This window comes from Drosophila takahashii, chromosome 3L, assembly GCF_030179915.1.
Source record: "Drosophila takahashii strain IR98-3 E-12201 chromosome 3L, DtakHiC1v2, whole genome shotgun sequence".
NCBI lineage: Eukaryota > Metazoa > Arthropoda > Insecta > Diptera > Drosophilidae > Drosophila > Drosophila takahashii.
The window spans coordinates 13,853,421-13,874,734 of NC_091680.1; the positions used below are offsets into that span (position 1 = coordinate 13,853,421).

The 21,314-nt window shown below is 42.2% G+C and overlaps 5 protein-coding genes across 7 annotated transcripts; 3 read left to right on the plus strand and 2 right to left on the minus strand.

The window, feature by feature from the left end:
* The first annotated feature begins 11 nt into the window (after window positions 1-11).
* On the plus strand, window positions 12-13,682 carry LOC108066585 (uncharacterized). Its single transcript, XM_017155161.3, has 5 exons — window positions 12-671; window positions 7,726-7,972; window positions 8,026-8,149; window positions 8,402-10,878; window positions 11,733-13,682. The coding sequence occupies exons 1-5, from the start codon at window positions 117-119 to the stop codon at window positions 13,571-13,573; spliced, it is 5,244 nt and encodes a 1,747-aa protein (XP_017010650.3). The 5' UTR covers window positions 12-116; the 3' UTR covers window positions 13,574-13,682.
* On the minus strand, window positions 942-6,942 carry ebd2 (earthbound 2). Of its 2 annotated transcripts, none has more exons than XM_017155163.3 (3): window positions 6,687-6,942; window positions 3,591-3,862; window positions 942-2,164 (listed from the first exon to the last, which is right to left on the minus strand). In XM_017155163.3, the coding sequence occupies exons 2-3, from the start codon at window positions 3,648-3,650 to the stop codon at window positions 1,112-1,114; spliced, it is 1,113 nt and encodes a 370-aa protein (XP_017010652.3). In that variant the 5' UTR covers window positions 3,651-3,862; window positions 6,687-6,942; the 3' UTR covers window positions 942-1,111. The 2 variants fall into 2 exon arrangements, with proteins under 2 accessions (XP_017010652.3, XP_070071523.1); XM_070215422.1 differs by lacking the exon at window positions 6,687-6,942 and adding an exon at window positions 3,929-4,119.
* Window positions 13,683-14,406: 724 nt separating the features above from the next.
* LOC108066479 (nuclear transcription factor Y subunit beta) lies at window positions 14,407-15,679 on the minus strand. The gene is made up of 2 exons (XM_017155011.3): window positions 15,606-15,679; window positions 14,407-15,125 (listed from the first exon to the last, which is right to left on the minus strand). The coding sequence occupies exons 1-2, from the start codon at window positions 15,606-15,608 to the stop codon at window positions 14,412-14,414; spliced, it is 717 nt and encodes a 238-aa protein (XP_017010500.3). The 5' UTR covers window positions 15,609-15,679; the 3' UTR covers window positions 14,407-14,411.
* A 1,292-nt stretch (window positions 15,680-16,971) lies between these two features.
* Window positions 16,972-19,495, plus strand: LOC108066491 (uncharacterized). The gene has a single exon (XM_017155025.3). It carries the CDS (start codon window positions 17,125-17,127, stop codon window positions 19,405-19,407), a length of 2,283 nt encoding a protein of 760 aa, XP_017010514.3. The 5' UTR covers window positions 16,972-17,124; the 3' UTR covers window positions 19,408-19,495.
* Window positions 19,496-19,853: 358 nt separating this feature from the next.
* Window positions 19,854-20,895, plus strand: LOC108066504 (uncharacterized). Of its 2 annotated transcripts, XM_070215779.1 has the most exons (3): window positions 19,863-19,935; window positions 20,054-20,212; window positions 20,615-20,895. In XM_070215779.1, the coding sequence occupies exons 2-3, from the start codon at window positions 20,058-20,060 to the stop codon at window positions 20,703-20,705; spliced, it is 246 nt and encodes an 81-aa protein (XP_070071880.1). In that variant the 5' UTR covers window positions 19,863-19,935; window positions 20,054-20,057; the 3' UTR covers window positions 20,706-20,895. The 2 variants fall into 2 exon arrangements, with proteins under 2 accessions (XP_070071879.1, XP_070071880.1); XM_070215778.1 differs by having other exon boundaries at window positions 19,854-20,212.
* Window positions 20,896-21,314: the final 419 nt, after the last annotated feature.

The following is a 21,314-nucleotide window of genomic DNA, read 5'->3' on the forward strand; positions in this document are numbered from 1 at the left end:
TTAACAACCTGAATCTATTCACTTGTATGACTGATTCGAAACATAACGAACGTGTCGTGCTACAAAATTATTAGTTTTATTCCCAACTCCTGCAAAATCGATAGTGTTTTGCAAAAATGTTGAAAAAATTCGTGGAAGTGAACGCGGAGTGCAGTCCATCGGCGAATCCGTATGAGGTGCGAACCTTTCTGGGCAACGAAACGTCGCCGGAATGGAAGGCGGAGAACTGTCCGCCCCGCGATCGCGTTTGCCAGAAGAAACCGCCCAATTCGACGATCTCCCAAGTGCTGACCATCGAGGATGAGCTGCGTCGCATCCACCAGAAGGCGGAGGAGTCGCGCTTCATTCGGCCGTACAAGAAACAATGTGCCCTCTACGACGAGTACACCATGTGCATCATACCACAACGAACCCAGGCGGAGCTGAAGACGCACGCCGAGATGCGAGAGCGCCTGCTGGCGGCCCGCAAGGATTTTGGCCTGGTAGAGCACGACGCCAGGGTGGATAGGACATGTCCCAAGGACCTGGTGGTGCTCAACAGTCCCATGGACATGGGCGAGGAGGAGCAGCAGGCCGAGGAGGGCGAGGAGGAGGAGGAGGGCGAGGTCAAGCCACAACTGGCCACTCCCGAATGCAGCTCGGACATGATCATTATTCCGGACAAGCGCATGGTAAGCTTTATAACTTATTATTCAATTAATTATTCAATTTAAACGTTTACATTAAGCAGTGCTTTTTTATTGATTTTTCATTAAATCAAATCCAATTTGATTTACAACTTATTAAATACAAGCTCATTTAAATAGCGATACTATAATAATAATAAATTATTAATAGACATCGGATTTTAAGTGAAATCGTTTTTTTTTAAATACGATTTAAAGCCACATTTGATTAACTGAAGTTTTTGTTTTTTAAGCAATCAAATGTGGCTTTTAATCTTTTAAAAAAAAAAAAAACGTTTTAACCTAAAGTCCGATGTCGATTTATTAAGTACTTTCGTAATGAAATAAATCAAATCACCTTCAAGTGTGTAGATCATAAATACTAGACGACTACATTATGGCATTGAAGCTTAGGCTAGCTTAGTTTCGATTTCTATTTGGCGCTCCTACTCGATTAACTCGATGTCATCGATATCTGCATAAATGCTGCCCGGTGGCAGTTCCGGTAAAGAGTTCGTCCCCGGATCTGCTTGTCCATCTGCACCTCCACCTGTTGTCGCCAGCGAAAGGGTGTGATAAGCTCCGGAAACAGCCTGCTGCTGCATATGCACGCCCAGCTGGGAGATGAGCTCCAGTGCCTGCACATCCGAGTTCATCAGGGCGAACTGATGGATGATGGCCAGGTGCGGAAAGACGCCATTCAGTAGGGTGCTAGTGCCGGCGTTCATTTGATCTTCGGCATTTTCCTGGCCTTCCTGTGGAGGGAATCCCTTCTTCTCCTCCTCATCCTCCTCGTCTTCTGGCGAGCTGGCCGGTGAGGACATCATGGTGGGCTCACAGGTGACCACCTCCACTCCATCATCCTCCTCGTGGTGATCAGACATCAGACTATTTTCACTGGAGAGATTGACAAAATCTGGAATGACAGGTCCTTTGGTGACACCTTCAGCGGGTTCGGCCAGCTCGCGTTGCATAAAGTTGGGCAGCGCATGCTTGAACTCCACAATAATGTCCTCGACAGGCAGATCCTGGTTGAGGGCATTCTCTCCCTGGTAGCCCAACTCATCGGCCTCGTACTTGTACTTTCCACGAAACCGATTTAGCCACCGATAGGAGGGTCTAAACGAGGGCAGATTCAAAACTGCTGCCATTCGTATGGCTGTTTCCTTGAGTTTTTGGTTCCGAATGCTGATGTTCAAGTGCAGTTGGGTGCATCTTTCCACCCATTCGTGAAGCAGGAAACTAATGGCACTCATCTCGAATTTACGGCGCTTGCGCGTCATCTCCTCAATTATTATAGAGGCATCCGCCTCGCTCAAGGTGGCCAATTGCTGGAGCAGCTCCTTTTTCTTGTCCAGGATGCGGCGAATTTGGGTGGCGCAGCAGTGGAACATCTTGGCCAGACTGTTTCTCGAAATATTTGTCTCCTCATAGTAACGGATCACGGCAATCTTTTCGTAGAAAGTAAGGATATTACGCTCGTTGCGACGCGATTTGATCTGGGAAAAAGAAAGAGGATAAAAGATCAATTAAAAATTTAGCGTTCATAATATTTGGCATGTCCTACTAAATAGAAGATACCACTATTTTAAAGATATAAAGAAAACTATGAAGTTTTTCATTAAATATTTTTTAATTTTATCTTAAATCCTACTTTAAATTCTTCGAATTACCGATTATTGTTCCTTTAATTATCTCCATATTTAAAATTATTAAAATAATAGAAATTAAAAAATTAATGTATCAAAAAGTAGATACATAACTATTACACTGTGCAGCATTTTTAGTGCTTTTTAAATTTACCTCGATGGATGCTATATTTTTGGATTCGTTACGAATTCCCAAGTTAAACTGCGTTTTCCAAAAAGTTCCCCGACGCAAGGATTCTTAGCAAAAGGACCTCAAAGTTCGAAAAATGCTGAAATTGGCCAACTTTGCGGAGCTCTCAGAGGCAAATGGATGCATGGTTTGATTCGATGTTAAAGCTTTTTAAAAGATACACCCTTTTTCTTTTAAACCCCAAACTTTTAAAAACACAAGGCGGCAACACTGCTACTATTTTGACCGCAGCTGTTTGTTTTTCAGTTTTTTGACTATGTTTTTTGGAATTTATTTCTGCCTTAAAAAATATCCTAAAATTATTTTATGTATGGGGTTTGAAAGATAAAGGGTGTATCTTTTAAAAAACTTTAACTTCGAACCAAGCCATGCATCCATTTGCCTCTGAGAGCTCCGCAAAGTTGGTCAATTTCAGCATTTTTCGAACTTTGAGGTCCTTTTGCTATGAATCCTTGCGTCGGGGAACTCTTTGGAAAACGCAGTTTAACTTGGGAATTCGTAACGAATCCAAAAATATAGCATTCATTAAGGTTAATTTTTGATGCTGCATAGTGTTATCAGTGTAGCTAAAAATAAATGCTATATTAATTTTGGTATTGCAAAATATGAATGTATTTAAGCGCAGCGGTAGAAGGAAGAACTTAATAAATAAATAACTAAGCTAATTTAAGATCATTACAATTTTTTTGATTGATTTTAAATTTTCAATATTTATAATTTTTTGACTTAAAAAAAGGTATTAAATCTTGAAGAGGCCACATTTTAAACGATCATGCAAAAGGTCCTGTATATGACATATTTACATGCATATGTACGTATGAACGCAAAGGTCCTTGGTTGCAACGCACATTGCTCAAGGGTAAAATAAAGCCTACATATGTACATATGCACATACATACATTTTTACGTATTTATTTGCATTTGTAAATATATTTCCAGTTTAGACGCGTGCTTGTCTGACGGCCGCGTGTCCACTTGAGGCAAGTTGTGAAAACCACCCTCAGCGGACCGCTTAAAGGCCAAGTTAACAAACGTACATACATACATACATACGTACGTATCTGGCTTCTTCCTGAGACAACTTACCCCTTTGTTGTTGTTGTTGCGTCGCAACGTAGTTGTTGGTAATGCCGCAATAGCTGCCATTTCAATAGTATTTTTAAGTTTTTAGCTCTCTTATTCCTCCTTCGTTATCCTCCTCCTTCTCTTCCTCTTTTCAGCTAACTGCGCAGCAGCTTCTTGCGCTGTTGTTGTTGTTTCGCTCTCTCTCTCGCCACAAAGATCATGCGTCAGAGGGGGACAGCGAGTGAGTGTGTGTCTGTGTGACTCCTTTGAAGCTGCCACAACGAAATATATCGCTATAAAACAGAAATAAAAGCATTATTAATACTGTCCATGCAAATAGCTAAGCGTTTATTAGTCACTTTTCATGAGTGTTGGCACGGCACGTTCTCAAATTCGCTTGCCTCTATATTAGCTTTTGTTGTTGCGGCTCTGACATTTTTACAATTACTGAGTAATAACACACTTGTGTGCCCTGTTTTTTTTGTTCCGCTCTTCGCCTCTGAATGTGTGTGTGCGTTCTTTGCGCGCTCCGTATGAAATAAAAACGGTTCACTATGCTCAGTCCCTTTTGCGTGGTGTTTGTTGTTGTAGCAACACAACCGACACTTGCAGCTGTTACTTTTGCACAGAGCAGGTCAAAATACTAGTGGCTTTCACTAAAAACAAGCCGTAGCAATTAAACCATATACCAAACGGCTTTAAATAAGCCTGAACTAGTTTTCGCTCTTTCTCGTTATCCTATTGCACAGTGCAATACTTTTACAAACAACAATTAACAATATAAAATTTACACCACATACCATTTCTATAGTAGTTATGCAGTTTGAAGTAAGAGGAATCTCATCCTATTGCACAGAGCAGGTCAAAATAATAGTGGTTTCCACAAAAAAAAGGGTTAGCAGTTAAAGAATCTATGAATTACACTACTTGTCAAAGGTCTTAGTTCATCTGATTTACGGTTTTGGATTGGAGCAGATAAGAACCCATTCTTGGGCATAGAAAAGCAAGCAAAAGAGTAATTGAAAGACCAGAAGTGACTATCACTAGCGTACAATTAGTATCGAATATAAGAAAAATAGATAACAGAAAATTTTTATGAAGTGTCCTGTTTTTCAAAATGCATAACGATATATGCACTAGAAAGTTATAAAAAAGTTTAATCCTTTAAACAAAAAAAGTGTATTGGGTGAAATAACGTTTTAAAGGATATTTGTAAATATTTCACTGTTTATAAACCAAGCATATTTTACATATTTTTAAAATTAGTTGACCTTCATTTATTTTCTTAATTGGTTTGTTAAAAAAAATTATTTAGATGTTCAAAAATACATTTTAAACAGTTTAATTTTTACAAATACAAAGTATTTAACAAGGCAACTAGCACTGACCAATTTTAAAATATTAGTTTGTTATCTGTTTCAAACCTTTCCGTACCACTATGTTTTTGACCGCATCTGTGACCGTTGTTGGTCTAGTGCATTGTGCAGTGGCCATATGCAAAAGCAGTGCGGTTGCAGTCGCCTCGCTTTTGTTTCATTTGCGTTTGCGTTTTCCGCGTATGCTGTTCGGTATGTCTCAATTTTTGTTGTGGGAGGAGGGGCGTGGGCTATGCCAGGAGGGGGTGGGGGTGGCAAGGCTATATGCTGGGTTAACGATTAAAATCCGATTCCTATTCGCTTGGCTCGCTGCAGAAACCTCTCTCTATCTTGGCTAATTAACTTTGCGTCGGAGATAAGAGCCTGTCTACTCTTTGAACGATTCGCTTCGTATTCGAAGCGATATAATCGCACTCTAATGTTCTACGGGTGTTCATAGCTAGCGTCTTATCAATAGACATGAAGCAATTCTGATTCATATATAAGATCTTTGGGTTTAAATCTGGTAATCATTGGAATTTACCAAAAATATAATACTTTCACAAAGAAAATAAATATTTAATGTATGTAGGTAGCACAGGCTTCCTTCTTTAAGGCAATTTTTAAAAGGATTAAATGTGAAAATAAAGGACACAAATTTTAAATTAAAAAATAAATCCCGATATAAAATATAAAAAAAAGGATTTTAAAGGATTTTGTGTGATAAATTAAAGGACGCAAATTTGAAATTAAAAAAATAAATCCCGATATTATATTCAAAAAGCTCATTATAATAAAATCTTGAATGGTTTCTTTGGCTCTACATTATTAGTTTACAGTATTGTATAAACCCCCCTTTGGAAAGGCCTCTGTTTTTGCAGCCATTCCCTTTTCTCAGGGGCGCCGCCTGCGGTCGCTTGTTTGCCGAACACTTTAGCTTGGCATCCGTATATGTGTATCTGAGTTTTCGTTGGGCAGCTGCACCTGGCAAATACCAATTTTAATTCGAATTCAAAGCCATCACCCAGATTGCTATTGCAGCCTCAGCATCTTTGATGGAAACAGCTGCCTTTAAGTTGATTAGTTCATCAGTTCCTTTTACGGATTTTAAAACTGAGGCTACGTGGATTTTGTCTTTTAAGTAAGAACAGATCAAAGTTCTTAAAATTAAATATATCTTATAATTCTAACCTTGTAATTAAGGATAATCATTTTTTTAAGCCAGAAAACTAAGAAAAGTCTATGAAAACATGTATTTAGCATCTAACTAGATATTAAAATGTCTAATAATATTAAGAACAGAACTAAAACCAATAGATCATATCATATAACATATTTTTTTAAGCAAGAAAACTAAGAAAAGTTTTTGAAAACATGTCCTTAGCATCTAACTGGATATTAAAATGTCTAATAATATTAAAAACAGAACTACAACCAATATATCATATCATATATCATTCTTAAAATAAAATATTAAGCAAAATACACTCATTGCTTTGCCATATCAGCGCTATAATTAAGTGGACATCCCAGCACACCTGTCTTTGACAAGATCTGCAGTCCCCACTCCTTAGTTCCCCCGCAGCCCCATCGTAACCCTACCCAGTTTGACATTTTGCCAGCACGCCTTTTCAAGAGGGTTGCGTAGTTGGAATTGGAATTGGAACCAACTTGTACTGTTGGCAACTGCGCTTTGGTATTGGTAGTGGTATTGGTATTGACGTGGTCGTATGCTATAACTGCGCGATACTGCGCCGCTCACCTGGTTCACCTGGTCCGTCGTACTGTACTATATGTCTCGATTTCTGTTGTTATTGTTGCTGCAGCAACTAGATGAGTTGTTTGTTCTACAGCCGAGGCAGCTTCGTATTTGCTCGGTGGTCCGGGTTTCTGGTCTCGGGTTAGTCGGTTTCAGTTTCGGTTTCGGTTGGGTTTTTGGCTTTTGGTCGAGTCGAACGAGAGCGATAAGATTCCGTGATGTGGCACTAAGCGCTGTTCGTTGTTTACTGCTCTGTGCATGGGACGCCTCTGTTGTTTGGTGGCCGTCATCGTGGCCAGCCAGCCATAGAGGCACACTCACCCATACGGACGCACCCCGAACCCATACACATGTAGCGCATATAGCGCATATACCGCATATAGCGCGGCGACATCATGTCGTTATAGTCAGTCTAGTTGGCATTTCGTGCTTACCTTATGCCGCTTACTAACTTCTTGATGAGCGCAGAAAATACAAAAAAAATATAACACAGAGGAGGAAAAAACAGGCCTCCCGTAAATACCATACCATATTATACCATAGCCAGACCAAGACAAGCACAAAAGTGCCTCCTATATACGGGGCGACGGGCATCGGTGGCGTATGCGTGCTATTTTCAGCCGCATTAAAAGCTTATGGCCATGGCCAGGAAAACAGAGTCGCCGAGTGAAAGCACAGAGCTTGCACAGACCCAAGCGCTGATAACTGGCCATATGTTACCCAATAGCCAGCCAAGACTATTGGGTCTCTGAATAATTCAATTTGCTGGCCATATCCTAACTTTATTTGGGTTAAACTAAACCTCTTTGTTGAACTGCACAAGGAGAAAAGTTGACTCAAGGAAATATAATGTTTGTTTTATAGGTTATCTTATTACTGTTTAATTAATTTGTGTTTAATTATGACTAATTAAAAGCTAGCTAATGTAAGGCAACGATTACTAACTACCCACTTTGCTACGAAACCTAATTTCTCCGTAATTGCATATTAAAAATGTAGATTACCTTAAATAAATAATGATATAATTGTACTCCATGCGCAGTTGGAGCTAAAGCGTCCCAAGAGTCGCATCTACTTGAACGAAACCGAAGTTGGCCCCCTGGAGGAGCTGCCCTTTCCCTCCTACAATCCGCGTGTCCTGCAAGAGGGCTTAGAGGGCGAGAACCTTAAGACCTACGATATCATCGAGGGCTGTAGTCCACAGGATCTGTGGACCTGGAATGTGGGCTATCAGAAGCGCGAAGAGCAAATGGACCAGGAGTTCATTGCCGCCTCTCTGCCCAAATATGGTATGTAATCTAATTCTAATCTATTATAATCTAGCTTCATTGAAATTTTGTAGAAAAGGACGGCGAACTCACGCTCTATAATATACCACAGCAGCTGGAAAAGACCTTCACCGCTGAGATTGTGTTCGGAAATCGAAATATCTATCCGGAACCGAAGCAGGAGTCTTACCGATTGCAGTGAGTGTCTGTATAATAAGGATTTATCAAGAATTTCTAATTTCTGATTAAAAAAAAAGGTCCCTACACATAAAAAAACATATTTCCATATCGTTTTTACATGAAATACTCTTTTCGACCAGTTCAAATTTACCTGTACCTGTCACATAACAAATTAAAATTGATCTTAAGTAAAATCGATCTACGTTTCATATCGTAATTTTTTTGTGTGTAAGATAGCATCTTAATCCACCTCCCCCTCCTTAAAAACAGATACTACAATCGACCCAGTGAGATCGGCGCCATTATAGTGGCCTTCGTGGAGAGCTTTCGCTTGAATCCCGATTTCTGGACAGGAGCCACCATGGACGGCATCCTCAAGCGCGGTGTCAAGTTGACTAAAAAGAGCGCCGACCTGAACTACAAGTCGGAGGTGAATGACTTCGATATCATTCAACAGGTGGCGGAACGGGATGCAGCCGTCGAGATAAAGATTCATTTTTCTGGACTGCTCAAGAACGAACCGAACATGTTCAAGGCGCTTTCGCTGTTCTTTTCCAAATACAATGCCTGTATTTTCACCTCACGCGATCTCTTCCTGCTGATCTGGAAGCGCTGCCTGAACTCGTACTATATCTTCGATCCCAATGGACGGGATGAGGACTGCGAGCGGGATTTCGAGGAGGGAAAGTGTTCGCTGATGGCCACTCGATATACTGAGCATCTGGTGCACCTGATCACCAAGTTCAGTGACCTCCAGCCGCAGGATGAGTTCAATATCTTTGAGATATCTCTGACGCAGTATGGGAAACTGAAGGATCCACCTATTAAGGCGGTGGAAAACGAGGAGTTCCACAAACTGTGGGCCGTGGTCAACGAGAACTTTGCGGTGAAAACGGCGGCCACGGGTGGCATTCACCAGCCCATTTCGGGTAATGAGAAGAATGCCTCGCTGGTTGTGTCCCTGATAGCTCTGATTTACTCGGAGTTTGAGCTGGCTAAACTTTGGAAGCCCGGCACTGTGGATGATATCATTCGGTATGGAGTGGCCTACTATAAAACCCTTCGCAAGAAGTTCCGACTGGATGGCAAGCGGTGGAAGAACAAGAAGCCCCACTTGAATGTGGTGGATCTGCCGGAAATGTTCCTAATGGGTGCTTTTAAGGCCACCGTTCGCAAGCATCCCTTCATGATCAATGGCCATGTGGCGGACTGCAAGAGCTACTTGGAATCCCAGCTGACGATGGCTCTGCATCAGTTGTTTAATATGCCCCAGTGGCCATCGGCGCTGCTCCAGATCGACAACTCGGTGATGGCCGTTTGGCGGGACAGGGAGTTCTTCTATGTCTTCGATCCCTTTCGGCGAAATCGAACTGGTCTGGTGGTGGATCCCGATGACTATACCATCAAGGGTCTGGCGGTGTTGCAAATGCACACTACTTTTGACTCCTTTGTCCGGGTGATCTACAAGAATGCCCTGAAGATGCGACGTGGTGGCAAGTTCTTTATTCATGGAATACGAACGGGTTGCATTCGACCTTTGCAGGTGATGACCCCGCAGACAAACAAGTTTCCGGGTCTGCAGATGGGTCTGCCCACCTTCACGGATGAGCCACCAATGCCGGAGTTGAAGCAGAAGAAGAGTATCGAGAGTATTCCAGAGGAGGATCGCTTCCCCACGGTGGATGAGAAGGAGATGGTGGAGGAGCTCATCAACATGATCATCAATAGCATTATAAAGGAACTGCCTGAACCGCAACCAAAGCGGCCGTATCTCTATAAGCCCGCCCAAAAGGTGCTGCTGCGGACGGATCAGGAGAATCTCAAGGCGCTGCGGCTGAAGATCAAGCGGGGCTATGAACTTGGCCAGGCGGCGGCGGCGGAGGAGGAGGAGGATCTGAAGCGAGTGCTCACCGTCGAGGAAGAAGTGGCGCTCAAAAGCAACTTCAAGGCTTTGCCGGATGGCTCCTGGATCATCATGGGCACCACGCAGCTGCCTCAGCTGGACGAGGAGATGGCCAAGCTGGGTGGCCTGCTGGCCGGGCTGGTGGCCATGGCCGTTTCCTCCAAGTACAAGCTGTCCACCTGGAATGCCGATCTCATCGAGTTCTCCTTGGAGTCGGCCAATAGCTTTGGCGATGATTACCAGAACTACGAGTACATTTTGGCCTGCCTGTTGGCCAAAAAACTACCCGACATCGCCATCGGCGAGAGCAACTACAGTTTGGAGGTCAAGAAGGTGGTCAAGTCCTCGATCATGGTGCCTCTGCGCCAGGTTCTGGTTGATCTCCTGGTGGATAACAATAGGCTGCTCCTCGTTTGCCAGCGCTTCTCCTGCGTGATCTTCAAGCGCTATAACTTCGTGTACATGTTCATTGGATTCCCGTGCAATGCAATTGGCTATCGAAAGGGTGGATCTGGACCAGCTTGTCTCCTCCGCTTTGTGGAATTGGATGCATTGATTAAGCGCATCGAATTCGGCTGCAATCCACAGGGCTGCTCGGTGATGAACTTCATCGTGGCCTGCGTCCAAATGGTGGACAATAATATTCATGGGCGTTTCCGACCCTGGCGCAAGGAGGATGACGACAAGGAGGTCAAACAGGAGACGGCGAGGCAGAAGAAGCTGCGGGATCAGCGGCTGGAGAAGATGCGCTACATCGACGAGGAGCTCAGGAAGGAGAACGAGCGCATTCAGATGTTCCTCAAGGCCAAACAGGAGCACCAGGACAGAAAGGAGGGAAAGAAACGTAAGTTTATAGACTGAAAAGAAAATACTAATATTTCATATTCAATTTAAATATTTTTCGGTATGCGTTTCATCCATTGCGGTTTTTATTAATTTTAAATATGAAATTTTTTTTTTTTAATGTGAATATGATTACTATTAATTATAGTTAGTTTAAATGTTTTAAACTTTGATTTATATATGAAATTCTTTTTTTAATGACGTGAAATATTCAATGTAAATATGATTACTATAAATTATAGTTAATTTAAATGTTTTAAACTTTGATTTAAATATAAATTTTTTTTTTTAATAACGTGAAATATTTAATGTAAATATGATTACTATAAATTGTAGTTAATTTAAATGTTTTAAACTTTTATTTAAATAAGAAATTCTTTTTTTATGACGTAAATATATAATGTAAATATGATTACTATAAATTATAGTTAATTTAAATGTTTTAAAATTTGATTTAAATATCAAAATATTTTTTTAATGACGTAAAATATTTAATGTAAATATGATTAACAACGAATCTAATATATTCGACCTTAATATAAATAATTTCAAGTGAAACCAAGCAATCTGAATTGTTTTTTTTTTTAATTTAATTGAAATGTAACTTTTTCAATTTTAAACGCTTCAATTCTTAACTCAAACAATTTGAACAGTATTTATTGTCAATCCATTTCAAAACTTATTTTGTTGACAACATTTTTGTGGTGATTGTCTAGTGGGTTTTTTATAATTTTTTAAAAATGTTTAAATTAAAATACCCATTATTAAGGAACCTAAATATAAGTTACTTCAATTTTTAATCATATTTGAAGTATAAGTTTCTTGTGTTAAAACTTTATTTATTCTTTTTTTTAGCCGAGTACCGGGACATTGGCATCGACGAGGGCGAGGGAGAGGAGGGCGACGACGAGGAGGAGGACATGGTCGGCGAGGAGGAGGGCGAGGAGGAAGGCGAGGGCGAGGAGGAGGTGGAGCTGAAGCACCGACCGGGCAAGAAGCTGCCGAAGGAGCTTCGCCGGGCGTACAAGCCTCGTCCCATAATGTTTGGCTACAGGATGCGCGAGAAGGACTGCAACTTCAAGATCCAGGGCAGCCTGGCGCTCGAGGGCCGTGAGGAGGGTTCCTTCAAGACGATCAAGCCCTGCTACTTTGCCTCCGCCCTGGCCATCATCAGTTGCTCCCTGCGTCCTTTGAACCAATGGAACTCTTACCGTATTGATCGGGTTATTAATAATGCCAAGGCGATCTCCTCGGGAGTTTGTGAACTGGAATCGGTTTTTGAACGCGTGGTTCGCCACGTTACCATCGATGATTATGAGTTCGACATCTGGATACGCTGCTTCGAGCCGGCGGGCATGTGGACCCCGACGCCGGTGAAGAAACCCGGTTCCCCGGAAGTGGGCCTGATGATCTTCAAAAAGAAGTTCGGCAAGCTGCTCAACCAGCGCAAATACATGATCATCTTTACGCCAAATGGGAGCTATGCCATCTACCACGACGAGTTCTTCCACCTGTTTGATCCTTATGGCAGCATGGAGAAGCCTGGAGGGGATGAGGAGCAGGAGGACGACGATGGCGACGCCGAGGAGGAAGGAGGTGGAAAGAAAAAGAAGCGTTGTCCCAAGGGACCCAAGCGTTGGCCTGAAAGAAACACCGCCTCCTGGGTTCTCCTCTACGATGTGGATTCGGTGATCAAGTACATCGACGATCGGAGTGCCGTGAAGAACTGGAAGGAAAAGAACCTGTACAAGTTCTTCCTGGTGGATGTGCTTTCGCACAAGAAGGCGGCACCGAATGCCAGGATTCTGCAACTCCTCACCGATCTCTCGATACCCATGACCTGCACGAATAAGCAGTACGGCCGACCCGAGTACGAGATCTGTGCCACCAACGAATCTTTGGGATGGCTGGAACTGGAGAACTGTTTGCCCGTTTGGAGCCGGTTGAATCGCCGAAATACGGCTGGCAAGTATCGCAATCTGCCGATCAGCAAGATCAAGAAGTTCGACATCGAGATCGAGGGACGCCTGTGGTCGCTGTGGGGCAATCTCCATCCGGAGGCGCCGGTCTTTGAGGACGATGTGCGGGGTCGCCAGTATCTGGGCTGCTATGTGATGGCCTGCTGTGCGGCCAGTGTCTATCGGTTGATGGACTGGAGTCCACATCTCCTGGACACGATAGTGGTCAGCGGGAATACCTACTTCAAGGAGAGCATCGATCAGATCAGCAAGGAGGACTACGAGTTCTCGCTGGAGAACCTCAACATCGACTGCTCCATGGACACCATCAATTTCGTGGTCCACATCGAGCATGTGTGCTATGGCAAACTCTACCGGGTGCCCACCTTCAACCGGATGAATCTCTCCGAGGCTCTGATCTACTTCTTCAGTCACTACCAGTTCGGCATTGTGAGTGTGCGCAAGCGATCGCTGGCCATCGGGTTTTGTCCCGGCCACGATGGCGGCTACTTTATGTACGACTGTCAGGAGAAGGACCATCCGCTGTTCCCCAAGCAACAGGGCGCCTCCTACATGCTGCGCACCCGCCACCTCCAGGTGCTCCTCTACTGCGTGGTGGTCACCCTGAATGTGCCGTTCTACAACATCGACTTCAGCATCCACAAGGTGGAGATGCTGCGCGAGGGAGCCACCGTCGAGAACGAGGAGGAGGAGGGCGGCGAGGAGGTCGGCGCTTGAGGAGATTCGTGAGGTATTCGTGCCGGCAGAGGCTCAGGATTTAGTTACTAATTGTTTGGATAATATATATGGAATTAGGGGTATGAATTTAATAAAGCTATAAGTCACTTTTTAATATATCGTTTTCGGGATGGGTTACATTTGATTATGATAAATGATAATTATAAAATTTGTTTTTTTTATCTGTTTTGAAATTTAATTTACAACGATGTTTTGCATTTTGCATTAAATTTTAATTTTTGAGTTTCTATTTTTTTTAATTTTTCATTGATTTAAACTCTTTAGAAAAATAAATGCAAATGCCACCTTGAAGTCATTCAAATCTTAAATAATTTTTTTAACTGAGTTTTTTGAGTGTTGTTTGTGTTTTAAAAAATATAAAATATTTCATTGCTTTAAACTCTTTTAAAATTAAAATGCAAATGCCACTTTAAAGTCATTCTTATCTTAAATAATAATGTAGTTTAAAGATTCAATGTTTAGCTAAAACCAAAATTATGGTTATAAAAATTTAGGATTCTATTTAATCATAGATGTTTTAAGAATTTCTACTGTTTTTGAACTTTTTACTCCCTAAAAATTTAGACAAAAATTCAACTCCTATTTTAAAATCACACTATTCTTTATCCAAGATTCCTAAATAAAGAATGAAATTCTTTCACGTTTTACACACCCTGTGACTAATAGAAACCAGATGGAAATAATCAAAAGCAGATACTCTTCAAAGTCGAAATTTAATCGGTTCTCTAAGAACTAAGCTAAACATTTAACAACAATCGGATGACGCATGACCGGGTGACTCGATGTCGTCATTCGGTGACTCAAATCCGCAGATGACTTAATGCCGCAGACGACGCTGTTCCTCGGCCTGTTTGTAGTGGTAGCCATCGGCACGGAGCTCGTGGGCGGGCTCCGGTTCCAGTTGCTCCTGGGTCTCCACATCGGACGGAGCCATGGGCTGCTGGACATCCAGAATGTATGGCATCTGCTGCTCCTCCTCCGCAGCTGGCTGATCCTGAAATTGCTGGGGCTGCTCCTCCTGGGGCTGCTGATCCTGCTGCTGCTGTTCCTGCATCTGGAACTGCTGCATCTGCTCCTGGTATTGCTGGTAGGTCAACTGCTGTTCGGAGACTGGTGCGGGGGGCAGGTAACGATTGGCAAGCTCTGGCTGCTCCTGCAGCTTCTCCATGACAACCTCCTCGGGAGCCATCTCCATCTGGGGCATCATCATGGGCTCAGCATCCATCTGGACTGGAGCGGCGGCAACTGGTGCGGGTGGCAGGTAGCGAGTGGAGGGCACGGCTTCCTCCTGCTGATCCACTGGAGCGGGAGGTGTGAGCAGACTGCTGGGCATCGGCTCCATTTGACCCTGCTCATTCGGACGCATGTACTCTACCTGTTCGGGCAGCTCGCGCAGCTCCTGCTGCTCGATGCTCATGGACACTGCGTGCTCCGGACGAGGAGGCGGCAGGTAGCTGCTGCCAGGTTGCAGGTGCGACACATCCGCGGCCGCCAGGCAGGCGCACAAAGCGAGGGTCAGGCAGAAGGTTTTCTAAGAGGGAGTGATATGATATTATCTATTAAATTTTAAGATTATAAAAATAACATGCTAAAAATTTAAAATAAATACAAAAAATTTAGAAAGTTAATTCTGCAAAAAATGTGTTTATCGAAAAGCTAATATTTAAGAAATGGAATCCAAGATCATTACTAAAATGGAACCCTACTAAAAAAAGAATTTTTATATTTATTGATCATCTTTTTTTATCGGAATTTTTTTTTTAACTATTTAAAAGTCTATTAGTGATTTAATCGACCTATGTTTACTATTGAGCACTTTATCGGTACTCGAGGTAATTTTTAGTTGGTTATAAATAACTCAACAGTTTCTAGCATTTAAAAAATAAATTTTGAGCATTATAAAAGAATGCAAGATTTAATTTAATATATTATTTTGTTTTTTTTTGTGATGGTCTCCTTATATCCTTTATTATCCTTGTTAGTTCTTTTAGTTCTCTTGGTGAATGCTTACCATCTTGTTGGATGTTTGGCTGTGGAGCGTCTGATGTCGGAACACTAAAATGTAATGATATTTATACGAGTACAGCTTCAGGGGAGACCTTCGAAAAAGTTCAAACAGTGGGCTTCGGGGCGGGTTCCGTTATTTGCGCAGACCATCTATGATTTGTCGTCGATTTTCGGTTTTCGGCTTTGGTTTTGATTTTGATTTTGGTGCATCTCAGCAAACAATCAAACAAACAAACATTCGAATGGCTAAATGTTCGAATATTCAAGCTGATTCATCGCCACTGGCCGCCGAAGCAATTCGATCCCATCCGATTCAAGTCAAGCCTCAATTGGTCTCAGTGTAAGCCGCTTTTGGCTATTTTCGTACCCTTGCTGAAAGTCATTACGATTTTTAAAGCCCACAAGGAAGACCACCTACTAAATAAATAAATAATGTATAAATAGTTTTAAGAAAAATAAAAGCTTATTGTGTAATTTCCTATCTAAATAAATATGTATTTTGTTAATTATGTATATATATTTTAATACTTAATACTCGTACGTAAAGAATTGTTATTGGTTTAAAAACAGCTAGTACTTATTCCCCATATACTCCTTTATTTACTTGTGGCTTATAAGATTATGCTGTGATCTTAAAACATGTATGTATTTAATAACAGCATTTATAAAGTAAATAAAGCAATTATTTATTAAGGAATAAATTCGCAATAAATTATTAAAAAAATATAATATGAACAGGATATTTTTAAAAACGGAAAGCATTTTATTTATGATTTTGTATAATTTTTTGTTTATTTTTATGAAAAAGTGTACCTAATCATCACCTTTAAAAAAAGCACGCTTATCCATTTTAAGCGCTTCTCCTCTCTTCATTTCTGTCTTCACCTGCTGACAGGTGCCACTTGACGGGGCGTTTGACAATCTCGATGGCGCTCGAGAGCTCCGGCTCGAGGCGTATAAACTGGAGCATGGCTGGTCTGGGTATCCAAGGTTCCCCGAATTTGCTTTTCACTGAGTGTTTTTTGCACGTCCCCTCCTGACCTTCGGCGTCGGATTTCACGGTCAATGGATGGGTCCAGCACCTGAGTGACCGAAGATGTCTCCGTATCTCCAAGGGGCCGGACCGGAAAAGCAAATAACCAATCAACCGAAAAATCCCATATAAGCCACTTGAAAATAAAATGCTTTATGTTTGCATTAGAAAAACGGTTGAGCGATTCTAAATATGGAATTTTGTTCTGAAATATTAAAATAAATGTTTATTTCGGTATTTACTTTAATAAAATATTTTATTTAATATTTTTAGCTAATAATTGAGATCATTAAATCAACTGTTTTTCCATCCAGTTGTCAGGTTTCGAAAACTCAAAAACCCTTTTGTATTTTCACATTGTTTACATTCCCTTTTAATGGGAACCGAACCAAAAACTGTACACTGTTATTTGTATATTTTCGGTAGCGCTTTTATAAATTGTCTTATTAGTGTTTCTATTGGCCTTCCATCATCGGGGTCTGGATAGAGTATGTACGAGTGCAGTCGCTGCGGTAATCGAAGAAATTGCTTAAGTCCCTGCACCGCCGACAAATTCCAAAACTCCGGAAAGGATTACATAGAGGGCGCCTCCAGTTGGTGCAACTTGTGCAACGAACTGACCTTCTTTATGAAGCACAACGCGGCCAGCGAATCGGTTCAGATACTTTTCAGACAAAGTTTGGACTCGATCGATTCGGTAACTTGCAGGATATCAACTTTGAATTCCGGAAAGGGTATACAGAATCAACAGGCCGCCAGTCTGGCTAACCATATGAATAATTGGGCCGTCGAGGCCGTGGATCCGCCGAGAAACGGTGGATCCTTCAATTTACTGCCCAATAGGCATGGCAACTTGAATCGCAATCAGCATATTGAAGATGATCCTGTCACACCACCCGTGACTCCATTAAATGTATCCCCAGCGACGAGTACTCGATCTGATGCGAGCACTCTACGTAATTCAAGTCCTGCGAAAGTGGTTCCATCACGAAGTAAAAGATCTGGAAAGATCAAGGGCATCGAACTAATGCGATCCACACCGCCTAGGCATATGAATCCCGTACTACCACTCGAACTAGATCGTCGCCTGTCGCCTGTTAATCCATATGCCAGAACCTACAAGCATCGCGATGACCAGAATCAAAGATCTGAAACCTCCACCAAGCGGGTAAAGAGCTCTGATCTTTATTCCTTAACCACTGGACCGGGTCTTACCATCAAGGACATCAAGAAGTTGCAGCGTCGCTTTGCTGCCGATGAATCCTCCGCCAAACCAGGGACCTCCAAGCAGGCAAAGAGCCCAGATTCCCGGCCTAAGAATTCCAGCAATATGGAACTTCAAAAGAAGCTACTCGAGAAACGGCGACAAATGAGAAAGTTGGCCTTGATGAGAAACCGGCTGGATGCGGAATGTGAGACGGCCCGAACGGAACTGGATGTCCTGGAGAAAAGGACACATCGCTCTTCCTCGGGACGAAGTAAACGACAGAGTGGAGGAGCACATATGACCTTACAACGTTTGAAGTCTAAAGCGGAAATGGAAAAGAAAATAACAGAAGGCAAGAAGTTGCACAAGGAAGAAAGTCTGGAAACCCTGTTGAAGGCTCTACACGAAGAGGATAAACCATATATAAAGAGCAAGGATTTGGATTCGGATCGGATTTCCCAAGAGAGCCTTGAAACATTAGATCCTTCTTTAGAATCCGAAACCGATACGGAAACCGTGACTGAAAGTGATTCGGGTTCGGATACGGAAACCAACTTAGAAACCCCCTTATCAACGACACAAAGAGAAAGTATAGTTGTCAGAAAGCAAAGGATCTATGTACCGCTGCCCTATCAGCTGAGAAATCCTTTTGCAACCCCTGCCAATGTTGGCTTCTACATGCCCAGTGGCTATCGACCCAGGGATAATTTCGAGCGAACCCAGCCCTTGGGTGAACCGCGCAGGATGTGCATTCTCTTGTCCTCGGCGCAGCGAGCTCTCTTTTCCAGCTTCGTCAACGATCCGTTGGATATTGTTAAGCTAATCAGGAGCCTAGATGAATCCATGGAAGTCTGCTTGAATGCCCCGCGAGCTCAGTTCTCCACGATAGCCTGTTCGGAGAAGGAACTCATCCGACTGATCGAGAAGAAACCCCAGATGACCAAGTTGCAAAAGACCAAGGAACTAGACGTTTCGCGATCACCCGTTCGTTGTCCCGATTCCGATTGCCAGCGACTGTGCTTCGTCTCCGATTTGAATAACCACCTGCTACTGGATCATCGATCCCTGACCATGGAGCGGATTAAGGCTAGGGAGACCAAGACCTTCTTTCTGGACACCAACATGACGATGGTGGACAAGCCCAAGTGCCACATGGTCTATATGGTGCGGGATAAGATCATCGACACCCAGGCCGAGGATCTCCGTGATCTACTGCCCGTCCTGGTGATGAGTGGCCGTACTTATTTAACCAATGCTTTGGGTGTTAATACCCGGGGATCCCGTACTAGGTCCCAATCCGATATAGAATTCTTCGTTCTCTGGTTAACCGGATTTGTGCCGCGTGGCATGCAACCCATGGCCACCCTTTCGCTTTGGTCCACCCTAGGTCCCCAGATGGCCGGTTGCGTTGGGGTTAATACCGGCTATATCTACGATATCCGGGCTCCCAACGAAGTGGGCCACGTCGGCCGCAGTCGGTGCGCCATGGTGCTGCCCATGGCCATGATCACGGAGATGACCAACAATGCCCGCAGATTCCTGGCCGTTCAGGTGCAGGTCTACTGATGATCGATCGACAACAAGTGCTAAATTTTACCGTACTAATTGGATAGATTTGTATCTAATAAAACAATCTTATGATCACTTTTCTATACGAATTTTTTGTTTAATTTTTAATGGTTGGTAGTAGAACAGGGAAAAATCTAAGCAATACCTAGATTTGATTATTTTCTTCTTTATAATAATTTTATAAGAATTCAAAAAGATGATGTTTCAATAAACCCAAATTTTTCAAGATTTCTAGCAATCTCCAAAAAGCATAGCATACTTCTAGGCCTCCTCAAAATGTATAATAATTTTATTGCCTACTTTTTAGGGAGCTGGATTGCTAAACTCTGCAGGCATTTAATTTAGCTAACCGACTTGTTAGGTTTACTTTTTGTGGCTACTGGCAAACAAATAAATCAAAGTAGACGTATATTTCATTCTCAAACCTTTGCTTTTTCTGTCTTATAAGTTGTAACACTAGTTCAAGCGATAGCACCCATTCAGTTGAAACTCACAAATAATACGCAAAACATATATTAATTTTTTGTGAGTCAACTTTTTATTTCGATACAAGGCAGTGTAAATTTTAGATTTTTAAAATTCTTTTAACTATAAATTGCCCGTTCACTAAACCCGATTGTCTTTTTTTCGGCCCAAAACAAAGAACCATGACGTCTCAATTCGGTGAGAAGCGTGGGGTATCCAAAAGTGGCAAGGACGAAATGGCGATTATGGATCCCACCGAGAGTGACTTCGCCCTGGAACTGAAGCCGACCCCCAAGCAGACCTGCATTCCTGAGCACCAACGCCAGCGATTGGTCAGGTGAGGTTTTATATAAAGATTATTAATACAAATTCAAAAGCATCAAGTTCTTAACATTCGCATTTTCTTTAAACATAGAATCATTTTGTCTTGTCATTACTCAAAGCGTAATCAAGAGATTAATTTGATCTTCATTGAAAGAAATTGTATAAAATCAGAATTAATTGACCATTTATTAGCATTAAAATCATGACAATAAATTGCAATAAATATATTCCAGTAATTTAGATATTTTTGAACAAGAATTAGTATTTGATGACCATATTTTATTAAATTTTAATAATAATTAGTAATCAAAAAATCTGGAAAATATACAAATCCCTTTTTAGCTTTGTAAGGATTATAATTGATCTTTATTTTAAAAAGTAAATCCCTAAGATCTTATTCTTTTTTACCATCCAGTGTTTACCAGCGGGAAAGCGTGTTCGATATACCGGACAAGTCCTGGTCGGTTCTTTACTTCGGTGCTGCGAAGGACAGGGCCTTGAAGTAGTGTCATCCAAGCAGACAGATGACCCGTTCCCCCATCCCAACATTCCCGTAGTAGCACCAATTGAAATCGAATGTCTGCAACCGCCTGGCCCACTGATTGACTCCTTCGCCACCATCTAAGCGTCCACCAGTCATCCATCAGACGTCGCGAAATGTTATATAAAATTGAAATTCGCCCTCGTGCCAGTGCATATTTGATCTTTTTGTGTGGGCTTTGGCATATTGCTGCAATTGATGATGAGGCTGTCTCCGGCGATTCTGATACGTACGATTGTGATTAATGGAGACAGCGTCATTGAGCGCGATCTGCGGCGCTTCAGACATATAGTACTATGGAATATTCGCACAACGATCGCAGAACGATCCATGATGTCATTCATACTCGGGCCACCCGATCCCGAACACATTGAGCCAAGATTGCCATTGCTCTTGAGAAGTGTCAAGCGAGCATTTCTACACAGAGAAAAAAAACTAAGAACATTGCACTCAAATCAAGAACATTCGTTCTTAAAAACCGGGTAAGCACAAATGTTCTCATTTCGAGTTGAATGTTCTCAACATCAGAACGAAATGGTGTTAGCTAATAATCCGACATTGAGTTAATTTCGTT